This window comes from Eucalyptus grandis, chromosome 5 (genome assembly GCF_016545825.1).
Source record: "Eucalyptus grandis isolate ANBG69807.140 chromosome 5, ASM1654582v1, whole genome shotgun sequence".
NCBI lineage: Eukaryota > Viridiplantae > Streptophyta > Magnoliopsida > Myrtales > Myrtaceae > Eucalyptus > Eucalyptus grandis.
The window spans coordinates 57,883,205-57,895,735 of record NC_052616.1 but is presented as its reverse complement, the minus strand read 5'-3'; the positions used below and the strand labels follow the sequence as shown (position 1 = coordinate 57,895,735).

The 12,531-nt window shown below is 42.8% G+C and overlaps 2 protein-coding genes across 2 annotated transcripts; both read right to left on the bottom strand.

Moving 5' to 3' along the window:
• Nucleotides 1–630: 630 nt before the first annotated feature.
• LOC104445706 (ATP synthase gamma chain, chloroplastic) lies at nt 631–2,231 on the bottom strand. Its single transcript, XM_010059618.3, has one exon. The coding sequence runs from the start codon at nt 2,036–2,038 to the stop codon at nt 917–919; it is 1,122 nt and encodes a 373-aa protein (XP_010057920.1). The 5' UTR covers nt 2,039–2,231; the 3' UTR covers nt 631–916.
• Nucleotides 2,232–3,745: 1,514 nt separating this feature from the next.
• Nucleotides 3,746–12,319, bottom strand: LOC104445707. The gene is made up of 9 exons (XM_010059619.3): nt 12,253–12,319; nt 10,107–11,793; nt 8,797–9,154; nt 8,462–8,546; nt 8,150–8,206; nt 7,210–7,269; nt 6,902–7,123; nt 4,999–6,456; nt 3,746–4,438 (listed from the first exon to the last, which is right to left on the bottom strand). Exons 2-9 carry the CDS (start codon nt 11,707–11,709, stop codon nt 3,992–3,994), a joined length of 4,290 nt encoding a protein of 1,429 aa, XP_010057921.2. The 5' UTR covers nt 11,710–11,793; nt 12,253–12,319; the 3' UTR covers nt 3,746–3,991.
• Nucleotides 12,320–12,531: the final 212 nt, after the last annotated feature.

The window sequence follows — 12,531 nt, the reverse complement described above, 5'->3', positions numbered from 1 at the left end:
AAAAAAAAAAAATTAAAAAAAATGGCCACAAAGAAAGCACAATCGAGCATCGTTTCGTTTGCTAAAAATCAAACTAGATTTTTTTTTACAATCAGCGGCCAAGATTTTTTTTTTTTTCTGTCTGACAACGACTAAGGGGTTGATGATCTGTTCCCTAAAAAGATCTTTAGAAACATCAATTGTTGGTTGGAACTATTATAACTTTCTGAAACGAAAAGAAATATCCTGAAAAGCAAGACGAACGCTTATTTTGTCTCTAGAGTTACCTCTAGAGATCATCGCTTGGTTGATCCTTTTTTCCTTTTTCTAATCAGATGAAGCTATATGCATATGTGCTCCTTAGGGCCATCAAGCTAGAGGTAACAAACAGATTTGTATGTAGCCCTAACTTCTCTATCGATCGAACTTCTCATCATGCCATCTCTGATTCACCGTTATCTCTCGATAAGGGGTTGATTGGAGTGAAATTTCAATCGGGTCTCAAGGTATCATGAGTAAGTTCATATGGATGATTGCTTCATTGGTGGTGACCTTAGAACTACAAGCTCATATATTGAGTATCACCACAGATGCAAAGTCTGTAGCTAGATTAGAAACTGAGGACTAAAAAATTGCTCTAAGCAAATGTGATGACTCGATGAGATACGAGTAAGTAATATGCTATTTCAATGCTCTTCTCCTCCAAGAGAGAGAATCCAAATCCTCATTTGTGCACAGAGTTTATACGAGAATTCGAGAATTACAACAAAAATCGATCTTTTTTTATCTGCAAGTTCTGGATCAGACCATATCTGAATGAATGAAGAAGAGGGTCTTTCTCTTAACATGCTTTAACATACCTACACGGATAAGAGAGCACAAGTTGAGCACAAGTTGGGACGCTTAAGGACCCAGTTTGAATTTTGTATCATCGCTTTTAGGTGAGAGCATTGGCACCAGCAACGATCTCCAATATTTCACCAGTGATCTTGGCTTGGCGTCGTCTGTTGTACACCATGGAGAGTGACTTCTTCAGCTCCGAAGCATTGTCGGTGGCGTTGCTCATGGCGCTCATCCTAGCGGCGAGCTCGCTGGCCAGAGACTCCTGAAGCGCCCTCAGGATCTGGCTGTTGAGGTACAGAGGCAACAAGGCGTCGAGAATCTGAACCGGGTCTTGCTCGAACTGCAGGATCGGCGAGAAATCGATGGTTTCGGTCCTGACCACGTCTCTCTCCACGGTCAACTTGCCTTCCTTGGTAGTCAGCCTGAAGAACTCGTCCTCCGCCGCGTCCACGCAGTTCCCGTTCAGGTCGCAGATCTCACCCTTCGGCGAGAGAGGCAGGAGGGTGTGGATAACCGGGTTGGATTTCACCAGGGACACGAACTTGGTGTAGAGGAGCTCCACTTTATCGACTTCCTCGCTGACGAATAGCGAGAACACATCGTCAGCGATGGCCTGAGCTTCCTTCGCAGTCGGCAGCGTACCGCCCTCGAGGAACTTGTCGACAGGGATGTAAGGCCTCCTCAGGAAATAGGAATTGCCCTTCTTGCCAACGCTGATCACGGTGTAGTCGAGGCCGAGACCCTTGAGCTCGGCGATCCTCGCCTCGGCCTTCTTGATGATGTTGTTGTTGAAACCGCCACAGAGGCCCCGGTCGCCAGTGACAACCACCAGGGCGACCTTCTTGACAGGCCTCACGCTGGTGAGCGGCGCATCGACGTCCTCAATCTGGAGCTGCTCGTTGATGTTGTAGAGGACTTCGACCAGCGTCTCCGAGAAGGGTCTTCCGTTGACAACAGCTTCCTGGGCTCTCCTGACCTTGGCAGCCGCCACGAGCTTCATGGCCTCGGTGATCTTCTGGGTGTTCTTGACCGAGTCGATGCGGTCCCGGAGCTCCCGGAGGTTGCACTGAATCGGGGCCACCGGGTTGGCTCTAGACGGGCTCCCAGAGGAAGGGAGCTGGAAAATGGAGCCGACGGAGGCCCGGAAGGAGAGCGGAGACGCATCGGAGATAGAAGGCTTGGAGGACGCCCACATTGTGAGATTGGAGGAAGACATGTTCTAGGACAAGTTTTTGCAGGTCAGGAGAAGGGAGTTTGGTTATGTGGGTATGAGTTCTTTTCAGATGTATCCTTTTCTTTCTGCTCAGAGGCTTATCTTCAATGTGTCCAATTTGATGTCTCTGGTAATGGAGGAAGAGAGAATGAGTGGAGGGAGGGGGAGAGAGTGGATGAGGTTTTGGGATAAGGTTTTTGACACGGTGGGAGATTGCATGGGGAGTGAAACTTTGATGCGTCTCCTATCGCCAATTCCCTGTGGGGTCCAGTTGAATCTTTGAGTGGTGGCTAATTTGTTAGTCTGGCTATTTATTTTGGTCGTGAAAATAAGTGACTAGATTTTATGCTGGACAGGTCCAATGATTCCAGAGCAGAAAAGGGCATATGCGGCTAAACGACTGAGATTCTTTTACAGCCAGGTGAAGGGTGAATTCTGCAGGACTACATTTACATTTACCTACTGAAACGACAGTGAAAACGTGCTCCCTCCCAGGAATGGTTTTCTTTTCTTTCACGAGACGAATCCAGGTTCATGTTCAAGCTTTGTCCTTTACTCTTTTTTAAGTGTAATTCCCGAATCGTCATACCATATCAAGCTAGACCTGAATCAAATTTATTATAAAAGGAACATGAGCTGGACAGGTACAAAACCCCACATATGATTTGATGGTCCTCCAGAATTTACAGCAAGTAAGAAGTTCATAACATCGACGAAGTACTAGAACTAAATGGACCTAACAAGTCTTGTTCACCAGTTCAAGAGCTTCCGCGGCTACAACACTGTTCCCTCTCATAACCTGCAGGATCAGAGGTGAGATTGTCGGTGTTGATATGATGGTAAGTGAGGATCTATAGCTCCATTAGCGTCAAGGACATCAAGTTAGAGCACGCATGATAACCATTCTATTTTTATTCCAAAACTATTTTTATATTTCAGACTTGTTTATAGTATAGAAATCCGTATGATTCCTATTTCTAAAATAGATTTCTAGTCTAGAAATAAGTTTGGAGAAATAGGTTTAGAACAGAAATCAGAAATAATTTTTTTTATTTTTCTATTTCTGAAACAGAAATAAGAAATAGAAACTCTTCTCATTATTTATTATTGCTATTAGTCGGTTGTTCATCCGTCATCGCCAATCGCCATATGCCATATGTTGCCGCTGGCCCTTGCCACCGACCACCAACTGCCACCGCTGGTTGCCGATCGCCAGCACCGCCCGCTAATCATTGGCCGATGCTGGAAGGAAGAAATTTTATATAGTTATCAAACAAATTTCTACTCCAAGATTAGAAATTTTATATCGTTGTCAAACACGTATTTTTGCTTAGAAACTAATCCAAAAATAAAAATAGAAAAAATTATTTCTTTACCATAAATCAATTTTTGGCCAAAATGATTATCATTCTCGTCCTAATATGCACTATACATAGGAGAACGATTGGTTCACTCGCCCTAATAAAATCTAATGAGCAAATCCCACAGTCCACTATTATGACACATTTACAGTCGGACATTAAAATTCAAACCCATAATCAGTACTATGGCGAACTGCACACAACTGAATTGACACAACACACCATGGCTGCCTCGCGGGATGGAATTTCAGCGATGTAGGACGGACTACAGAGTGTAAACAATATCAAGCTTAAACCATTCACTTGTCATGAAGAAGAAATAAACCCATGAGAGAGAGAGAGAGAGAGAGAGAGAGACAAAATGTAAGAGGTCATGTTCATTTCTTCGTGCCTTTTGTCGAGGAGATATTCACACAACAGGACTTGCATCCAAGCCCCATCCTAAATCAAAAAAAAAAAAAAAAATCCCCAAAAGCATTTTCACTGTACTTCAATCTCACATAGAATGGTGGGTTCGTCTTCGATCCATGCTATGCACAGAGAGTAGTACAAATTTGGAGATACAGACATTTCTTTACTATTTACAGCGTCTGAATCAACCACTCTTCATAGCAATCCCTACTTCTGAATTGGCATTACTCCTGCACGTCCGCTTTCGAGGCCGCCTGTTAGGGACGGTGGAAGTGCCCAAATCAACCCGTTTCGCGGCCTCCATAGTTTGGTCAGGTACCTGCTCCATATTATTTCTAATGCGTGTTTTTGTCTTCTTGCAGGATCTGTTTGGACGAGGTGAACGAAGCTTTCGAGCCTGAGTTTCGCCAGCTGGATTTGGAGGACAGCCTCGCAACCTTGGATCCAAACTCAACCATGATTTACTCGCCGTGTCTCTCCCTTCGCAAGTGAGAGCCAACTTTAAGGAAGGAAGGCTGCTGTTTCCAGGTGTAGAATCATTGGATTTAAGACAATGACCATTTCTCGATTCATGCCGATGATCTTCATGTAGTTCCATCGACACCTTCTCTGCAGCATGATTCTGGACCTCCTAGCAAGAAGGCATTACAAGATCCAAAAACAATTTCAGAAAACTAGCACAACAATTTAGATTATAGAAAAGTTCACTTTCACAGCACTAGAGAAAGCTTAATCGCATGCGTGTGTGCCTGCCTGTAAGGCTAAAGTTAGGAGAGTAGGATGGAGGGAGCCCCTGGAATAATGACTCAGTGATGGAAGCAAATTAGTGCCAAACATCACAGAAGAGTTTAGCAGGACATATTGCCAAAAGAAAATAATTGGGAACCAAATTAAAAGTACAAATATAATTGCAATATTAAGAAATGTTTCCAACGGGGTAAATCAACTAAAGTTAGAGGATAAAGAACGAAGATATCAACCCTCCTCAACTGAATGTCAGAAATTATCCACCAGACAAGCAGCTGTCCAGAAGAACAATGTACCAGGTCACAACCAAACCGAACGAATGATTTATCACCTACTATACAATATGTGAATGCCATGACATACAAGATTAGCATAAACAACAAATTCTGCACCCTGAGCACTAGAAAGCAACATGGTATGATGATGCCTGAAATGAGTATGCACCTTGTTATTTGTATCAGCAACAATCTCCATGCTTGATTCCTCCTCTCCTTCAGAATCAGCCATCTCCTCACATTCAAATTCGACATGTTCTTCTATATCTTCATCAGAGTCGCTCAACTCTTCCTGTTCCATAATAATTCCCGGATGAGACTCATCCCCTGCTAAGTCCATGTTGGATTGAACGACATCATTTTGTCTGCTTAACATTTGGGATCCTGAAATTAAGTCACTTCTAACAGAAGACAGATTTTCAGGCTGCTGGTCAAAAGGATTGCTTGCTTGTTGGCTATTAAGCAAAGTCCCAGATTTTGCTGAATGCCTGATGGGGGTCATAAGTTTATGAGTAGCCCCAGTGTTCTTTCCTATTGTCTTTCCCAATGAGGATGAAGAGCTTAGGTGTATATCTAGGTCCAATTCACTAACTCTATCTGCACAACAAGAAAGATCAGTGCCAGTAGTCAAGGAGGCACCACTGGCTGGCACCTTAGCTAGCACAGCAACAGAAACAGACTGGTGAGCCTTTGAGCCAGCAGATGTTAAATCACCATTCACCTCTTCAGTTCCTTGAAGTAGTGGGTGGAAGTCAATTCCACTACCACGTACATTGGAAGCAGAGTCCCTAGGCCTAAAAGATCTGTCATTGTTTAGCTGCTGAGGATTATGAAAAAGACTAAGATTTAATTGCGGCTGACTTCCAGAAAAAAAACTTAAAGGGGCAGGAGCAAGGGTATTGCAGTTTGATGGGTAATAAGGCAGGCCACCATCTTCAGGGACCTGGAAGAGTAAGGGATGCATCTGGGAATCAGAATCAATGCCTCTTTCCTCATTGACGGTTTTCTCCTTGAAAGCTCTTGATTCTTCTCGCGGCAAATGTGCAACAGAATCATTCAGAGATATACTTTTGCTCTGTTGGGCAGCTGGTGTGTCTCCAACCTTTGCTGCATGACATGGTCGATTATCCGCACTCCCAGTAATAGTGGAAGCTGCTCCATCACAGCTTAGGTATGCAGACTGAGAAATAACACGAACATTCTGAGGAAGATTCACTGGGGGCAAGTTTGGTGCTAATTTTACTAAGCGTGCGCTGTCAGTTTGACGACCTCTGTGTGAAAGGGGACCGAATGGAGATTTGGCTGTCCACAAACTTGTTTCAGAAACTGGATGAACTGGTACTGAGGTACCATGCACATTGTTATGAATGACACGAGATGCAGAATAAGTATTCTGAAAAGTTGATGCAATTGGAAACTGATGCATGCTTCCAGCATGGTGTTGTGTTTCATAAGCAGCCTCTTCACTTATGCCATGAATGCCTCCTTTTCCCACATAAGAGTGAGGTTGTTTGAAAGATGGTCTCCAGTCCACTAAAAACCCCTCGTGTACATAAGGTTCTTCAGGGTCATCAATGCAATCATCTTCACAACTGTTCTCCCCGCCAGCATGCTCAACCTGATAGTCCTGTAACCAATGGCCAAAACACAGCTCAAATCCTCTCAAATATTGGTTTGGAAAGAAAAGCAAATGGATGCGGAAATTTATCATCATATTGTGGAAGCTCCTCGGTCTAATTTTAGAATTCATTCTCTTAATAGTCCAAAAGTGATGGAAGACATTTAACATGGATGGAAGCTTTACTTACTAAAGGCACTGCAAACAACAAAAATTAGCTTAAGGCATTAACTGAGACTCATCGCATGAGTACAATGTAATCAAGTCATTTCTCCAGTAAAGATAACATGGAGAATTATAATATAAATGTGTGTAGGATGGTGTATGGTAATCCATGCAATGTTTCTTGGCAAATGACAAATACCCACTTGTAAGCCCATTATATTAGCAGCTCATTCGTTAAGTAGACAAAATCAATATATCATTTCTATGTGCAAAAGGGAAACTTGCAGACCTCCTTCTCAGATGCATTTTGCCAACTCGCTGGATTTGCACCTCTGCGCCTTCTCCGTTCCGCTTCATACGCCCTTCTCTTCTCCTTTTTAGTTGGATTCTGTTTATATGACTTCTGAGTTCCCAAGGCAACTCTCCACTGACGAGGTAATAAGGATGGATCTCTATGTGGCACAATGAATTTGCATACTGACATCCAGTCGAGTTTATAAATCTTGAACCCCTGAAAATATTTACATCATGGGTGTCATATACAGCTTTCCATAAAATAACAAGCAGATATCAAAGAATGAACAACTTAAAATTTACCTCCTGTATATATTGCACCTCTTCCGCGGTCAATGGAGAGGTTTTCATCCTCCTTACTGCCTACAAATGGAATATGGTGAAGATAACATGCTACTAATAGAAAGAGACATCTCAAAGATTTGCATTAAAGCTTTTCCTTGATTTTCATTTAATTCATTTGTATAAGAGAGTGAGCCAACAGTGGGCGATCCTCCCAAAATGTGATCATTGCAGCATAATTCCATTGAAACGAATTCCAAGAAACTCCTAGCATTGGTTGCCAAGGAGCAGGTAAGTCAAAGGTCTCGAGACACAAAGCTTTTAACGTCAATTCAACTTTATTTTGAAGTCCAAATCTCAAGTGAAAACCAACCATAATTACTTCCAATGACTAGGTTGTATACTCTGGTATCTATGTGCTAGACGCGAGACTGACATACAGCATTTCTGGTCTATATCTGTTCCCTTCTTTTCTTTTTTTCTTTCGATTACATCCATTATCCAAAGTTCTGGATTAACTTTGCTTTAACCCAAGTAAGGGTAGCCACCTTGAGCCCTGAATTCTAATCTCCTTAAATTGAAAACCTCAAGCAAGGCCCAATTATTACTTTTGCAACCACTGCTACTTCCAAAAGGACTATACATTAACAATTTTTTATTATTTCATGTGAATCGCCCCTGCAACACCTCTAAAAAGGAGCAAACTGTTCAGTTTACAATAAATTATTGTCAATCTCATTCAAGATAAATCTATCTGTTTTACTTATTGAAATTGCAAGATAAATCCATTGTTACAACAACAACAACAATAATAATCTAAGTTAAATACTTAATGTCTCTTTTGCCTCATTTATGAAGCGGCTCAATTTTGTTCCCCCAGTCAGTAAATAATGCTAGCCATGTATCCAGTGCACAAATCAATAATTAAGAATCATAAGTTGACTTTGGCAGAAACACACACCTTTATGGGATTCTCTGGAGCCTTGGATGAGCAGCGATTCTTCTGCCGTACAAAAATCTGCAACAGAGATATTTGTGATGATGCCATCATAGACTTAAACAGGCATAAAAAGCCCCATACTCAATCAAAACTTCTCCTCACTAAACACCTTATAAAACTACAAACTTATTTCATCAGCCATAGGAACTGTCTTAGACAAATAAACTTAACATGTTGTAATGAGTGAACAATTCTAGAATAACTTCTGTTCAGGAAAAAGGTTACCTAAAAGGTTGTACCCATATAATAAGCACCATAAAGCCCAGAAAGTACCTGATGCTTAGACTTGCAAGGAAGAAATCGTTGCTGAATAGCCTTCCAATCCGTATTAAATTCCATTATTCCCAAAGCAAGTAGCCTGCACCATTATCATACTAATGGGGTCAAAACTTTGATTATTTCTGACATCGTGACAATCAAGCTGTAAAACTTCCACAGACATCAAACAAGTACACATACAGCAGCACAGTTACTTTCTCCCCCAATCAATTTCCAATTAATTTCTGTTTACAGTTCCTACTGCATACAACCTTTATTACCTTTCTTCAACTTCAAAACATCCACTCTAAACAAATGAGAAATAACAAAAATAGCAGTATGCAACTTACTCATCCTCAGCATCAGTGAAAAGCACCCTGTTTGCCACAGCAGAAGGGGGTGGTTTATGAGGAAGAAGTGCTTGATTAAACAGTGGAAAGAATATCTGAGCCAACTTTGCAACATCTTTCTGAACCAAGGCAACTGATTGCTTCTTTGCACTTTCCACAATTGCCGCAGCTAATGATCTCTTAAGTGGATGATGACCTGAGGAAGGAGAACCACTACGGGCATTTGATGAAGAAACTCCACTTAAAACTTGAATATCACCTTCTACAGCTGACAGAGAGCTGGAAGTGGGGAACAGAGGCTCCCTTTCAGAGCGAATATCACAGGTAGATTCAACATGCCATCGCCGCTGTTCCCGGACTGTCATGATAAATACAAGCCAATTAAAATAAGCTCTCTCTCCTGTTATGAGGCATTAAGAAAACAAAAACCAATATCCCTGACAGAGGAAATAGGTTGTTGTTTATTAATTTATCTGTTATCCACGGTTTCAAAATTGTCAAACCCATTGAGTCGGTATAACTTTTTTTTCTTTTAATTTACTCATGAAGAACCTCAACTGAAATTGTGCATTGTTTCATTATTTATCTACATTACCTATGTTGTATATAAAAAAAGAAAGAGCTTACAAAGTCATTCATATCCTACCACATACAGATCTACAAAAAAACAATTGTAATCTATAGCTTAGACTTAAATCTGTTGCTGAACAAGAACACATAAATTATGCAGTGTGTCTTCAGATTGGACAACATGAGAGAATCTCAATTTTACCAAGTGGTTCACATTTTTTTATGGGTGAGTTAACTTCATTTCTTCATCAAACAAAGTGGGTAGGCCAATCCCACTACAAGCCACTATACATCAAGCCATCACTTACAATCAGAATCCAAGTGGTAGTACCATTATCCCGAAGCCAACACCATATCCCAGCCAACAAGAAGGATTCATCTAAAAATCAAACCAGTTAAAGGCCAGACAAATCATTGAACTGAATTGCCAATTAGAACATAAAGCTATAACCAAGCCAGAATTAACTTTGTGTTACAGCAGTTTATGCCCTTCATTTCTAAAACCTTACTGCAAACATAAGTGGTTCACATTTAAAACCAAGTTGGGTTTAAAACTAAAACATTCCCAGTTTGGTAACCTCTACAGTCAAATTTGCACTTGATCTATAATGCCAAACTATCATAATCAATTCGGTTTAAAGCCTTCCAAAAGAGACCAAACTGACCCGAGAAAACCCTCATATCTTACTGAAACCTATTATTCAAATAGACTAAGAACAACTAAGTAGCAAACAGCTTACCAATGCGCAGATCATCGATGTATTTCTTCACTAAATTAAGCGGAGCTACATCCAAAACCGACAGTACAGGACCACTTATATGCGGCAACCAGACAGAACCCTCCATCGCTCGAGAAAATACAGCCAGACTGCCAGCATATTCCCCCTTTCCTTGACCCTGGGAACCATTTAGAGTTGCCAGCATCTGATTATCCACAGAAGAGGTAACCCCCTCAGCATCTAATGTAGAAGCACATCCCAAAGTCTGTTGTGCCATGTTTGATGCTTTAGAACCCTCAGATGTCGATGAACAAACATATGCAGGGGAAAAGCAAATACCAGGATATGGTATGCTTCTCCGAGCTACTATCTGATCGCGTTTATGAAGCATTTGCAAAATCAATTCTTCAACCTGTGATGCAATGTTTTGCCGAGAGGGATCGAGAATGCAAAGAGAATATATTTGAATAAGAAGCTGCACATGCTCATGTATTAGACAATACAACTGGCCGATCTGATTAGGAGCAAACCCATTCATGCAACCCGCATTGGCTGTTAAAGATGCATAATTCAGAGGAGCATCAGTCATAGAAGGTTGTCCACTTGATGCTGGTAAATATGGAGTCGATCCAACAGGTACTAATGGTAAAAGGGGACGCAAGGGTCTCTTCCCATGTTGAAGAAGCTTCTTTCTACACTCTGCAGAGGTGTCTTTCCGTCTGTTCTGCCTTGTCTCAGGCCGCCTTCTGGAAGGCTCAAAATTTCCTTTTGTGATTTTATCACTAGGTCTGTCATCGAGGTCACTCTCAAGTGCCTCTTCGAGTTCAATCTCAAAGTCAGCATCATTATCCTCATCTTCGTCATCGACGTTCCCAGTGTCAGGAGTTGGATGACCATTGCCATCTCCACCTATTAAAACAGCTGCAAGAAATTTTTTATACTCTTCTTCATCATCAACATTTTGAATGTCCTCATCATCATCTGTCTCTTGCAGGAAACTCTCCAGTTCATCAAGAGTAAAACGTGCTAGAGAATAACGAGCCCTCGTACGCTTGCAAATAGCATCCTCCTCATCCGAGTGCATTACCGCCTTCCAGCTATTCGTAGCTTCCACAACCACGTCACTGTGGGAGTCAGGTCTGCTGCTCGTATGATCTTCCTTTCCTTGTAAATGCCCATTTTCAGCTTGGGACAGGATCTCTGAATCTGTCTTAGAGAGTGTTCCGGCGACAAATTCGGGCAATTCTTGTTCACATACTAGTTTAGGGGAATTTAGCACAAAATTCCCCCCCTCGCAATGCTCAGAATCTTCAACAGCAAAACTCTGACCCTCATCAGTCAACTCTGACAAATAAATTTCCGCCGTCTGTGAAGGTTTAACTCCATTTTCAACAACGTCCCCATCTATTCCTTCAATTTCGGAGCTCAGACTCGATGATGCGTCTGGCGAAGGCGTTTCCTTTAGAAAGGGATTAAAGTCCACATCTTCATCCTCGTCCTCTTCCTCTTCCCCTTTCGCCGGACTCTTACGCCATTCATCTAAGTCTGCCCCGGTGGGCAGAACGTCAGCTTGACTAACATGGCTGCCTTTGCCGGAGGAATCGGCGCAAGATGACATCCTCATCAATTTTGTAGCAGCGACATAAAAACTCAACGATCATGCACAATCCTTCCCCTCAATGCAATGACACTCCCATAATGCCATTCCCTAAACACAAAACCAACACGAAAGACACGACATTAGAGATCGACACGACTCGAGGCACAAACCTTTGACCCATGCACACAAACAACTCCACTGCTCCTTCACAGCAGACCAGTAAGTAGCCCTCAACCATTGCCCCGCAGCAAGAATTAACACTCAATCAATACAGCTCATGAGAAGCACGCGACAAACTGTACGGACACAATGAACAATCTCGCGTTCGAGCATCGCAATCTGATGATTGGCGCCTTTTCCGGCGGACTCTCGCGACATTCGCGCGCGACCGGCCGAGAATTACCGGCGGATTCTAGAGAATTAGGGCAGGGGGTTCGGCACCGAGAGGCGCGAAGGGGGAAACGCCGGAAAGGAAGCGCATTTGAGGAGAACGGTATTCGGGAGGTCAAAGGCGGCGGCTCGGGATCGGACGAGCGAGCGAGAGCAGGGTGGGGGAGCGAGGCTCACCTTGTTTCCGACGGCGAATCCGGCGAGCTAGGCCCGGCGACGGCGGACGACGGCGGCGGCGACGGCGGCGGCGGCGGCGAGCTGCGAAGAGAGGAGAGGGGCGGAGCAGGGGAGCGAGAGGGGCGGAACCGAGAAAGGCGGAAGTTCATTGGATGTTGGGCCTTTCTTCAAGCCCAGAGTCTGACCTCCCCTGCTTGTTTTGGTAGTGCAGCATACGGCCGGTTGAAACTTTTGGGAAATTTTTTTGAAATGTGTGCAAGGCCGTACATAGGAATCATT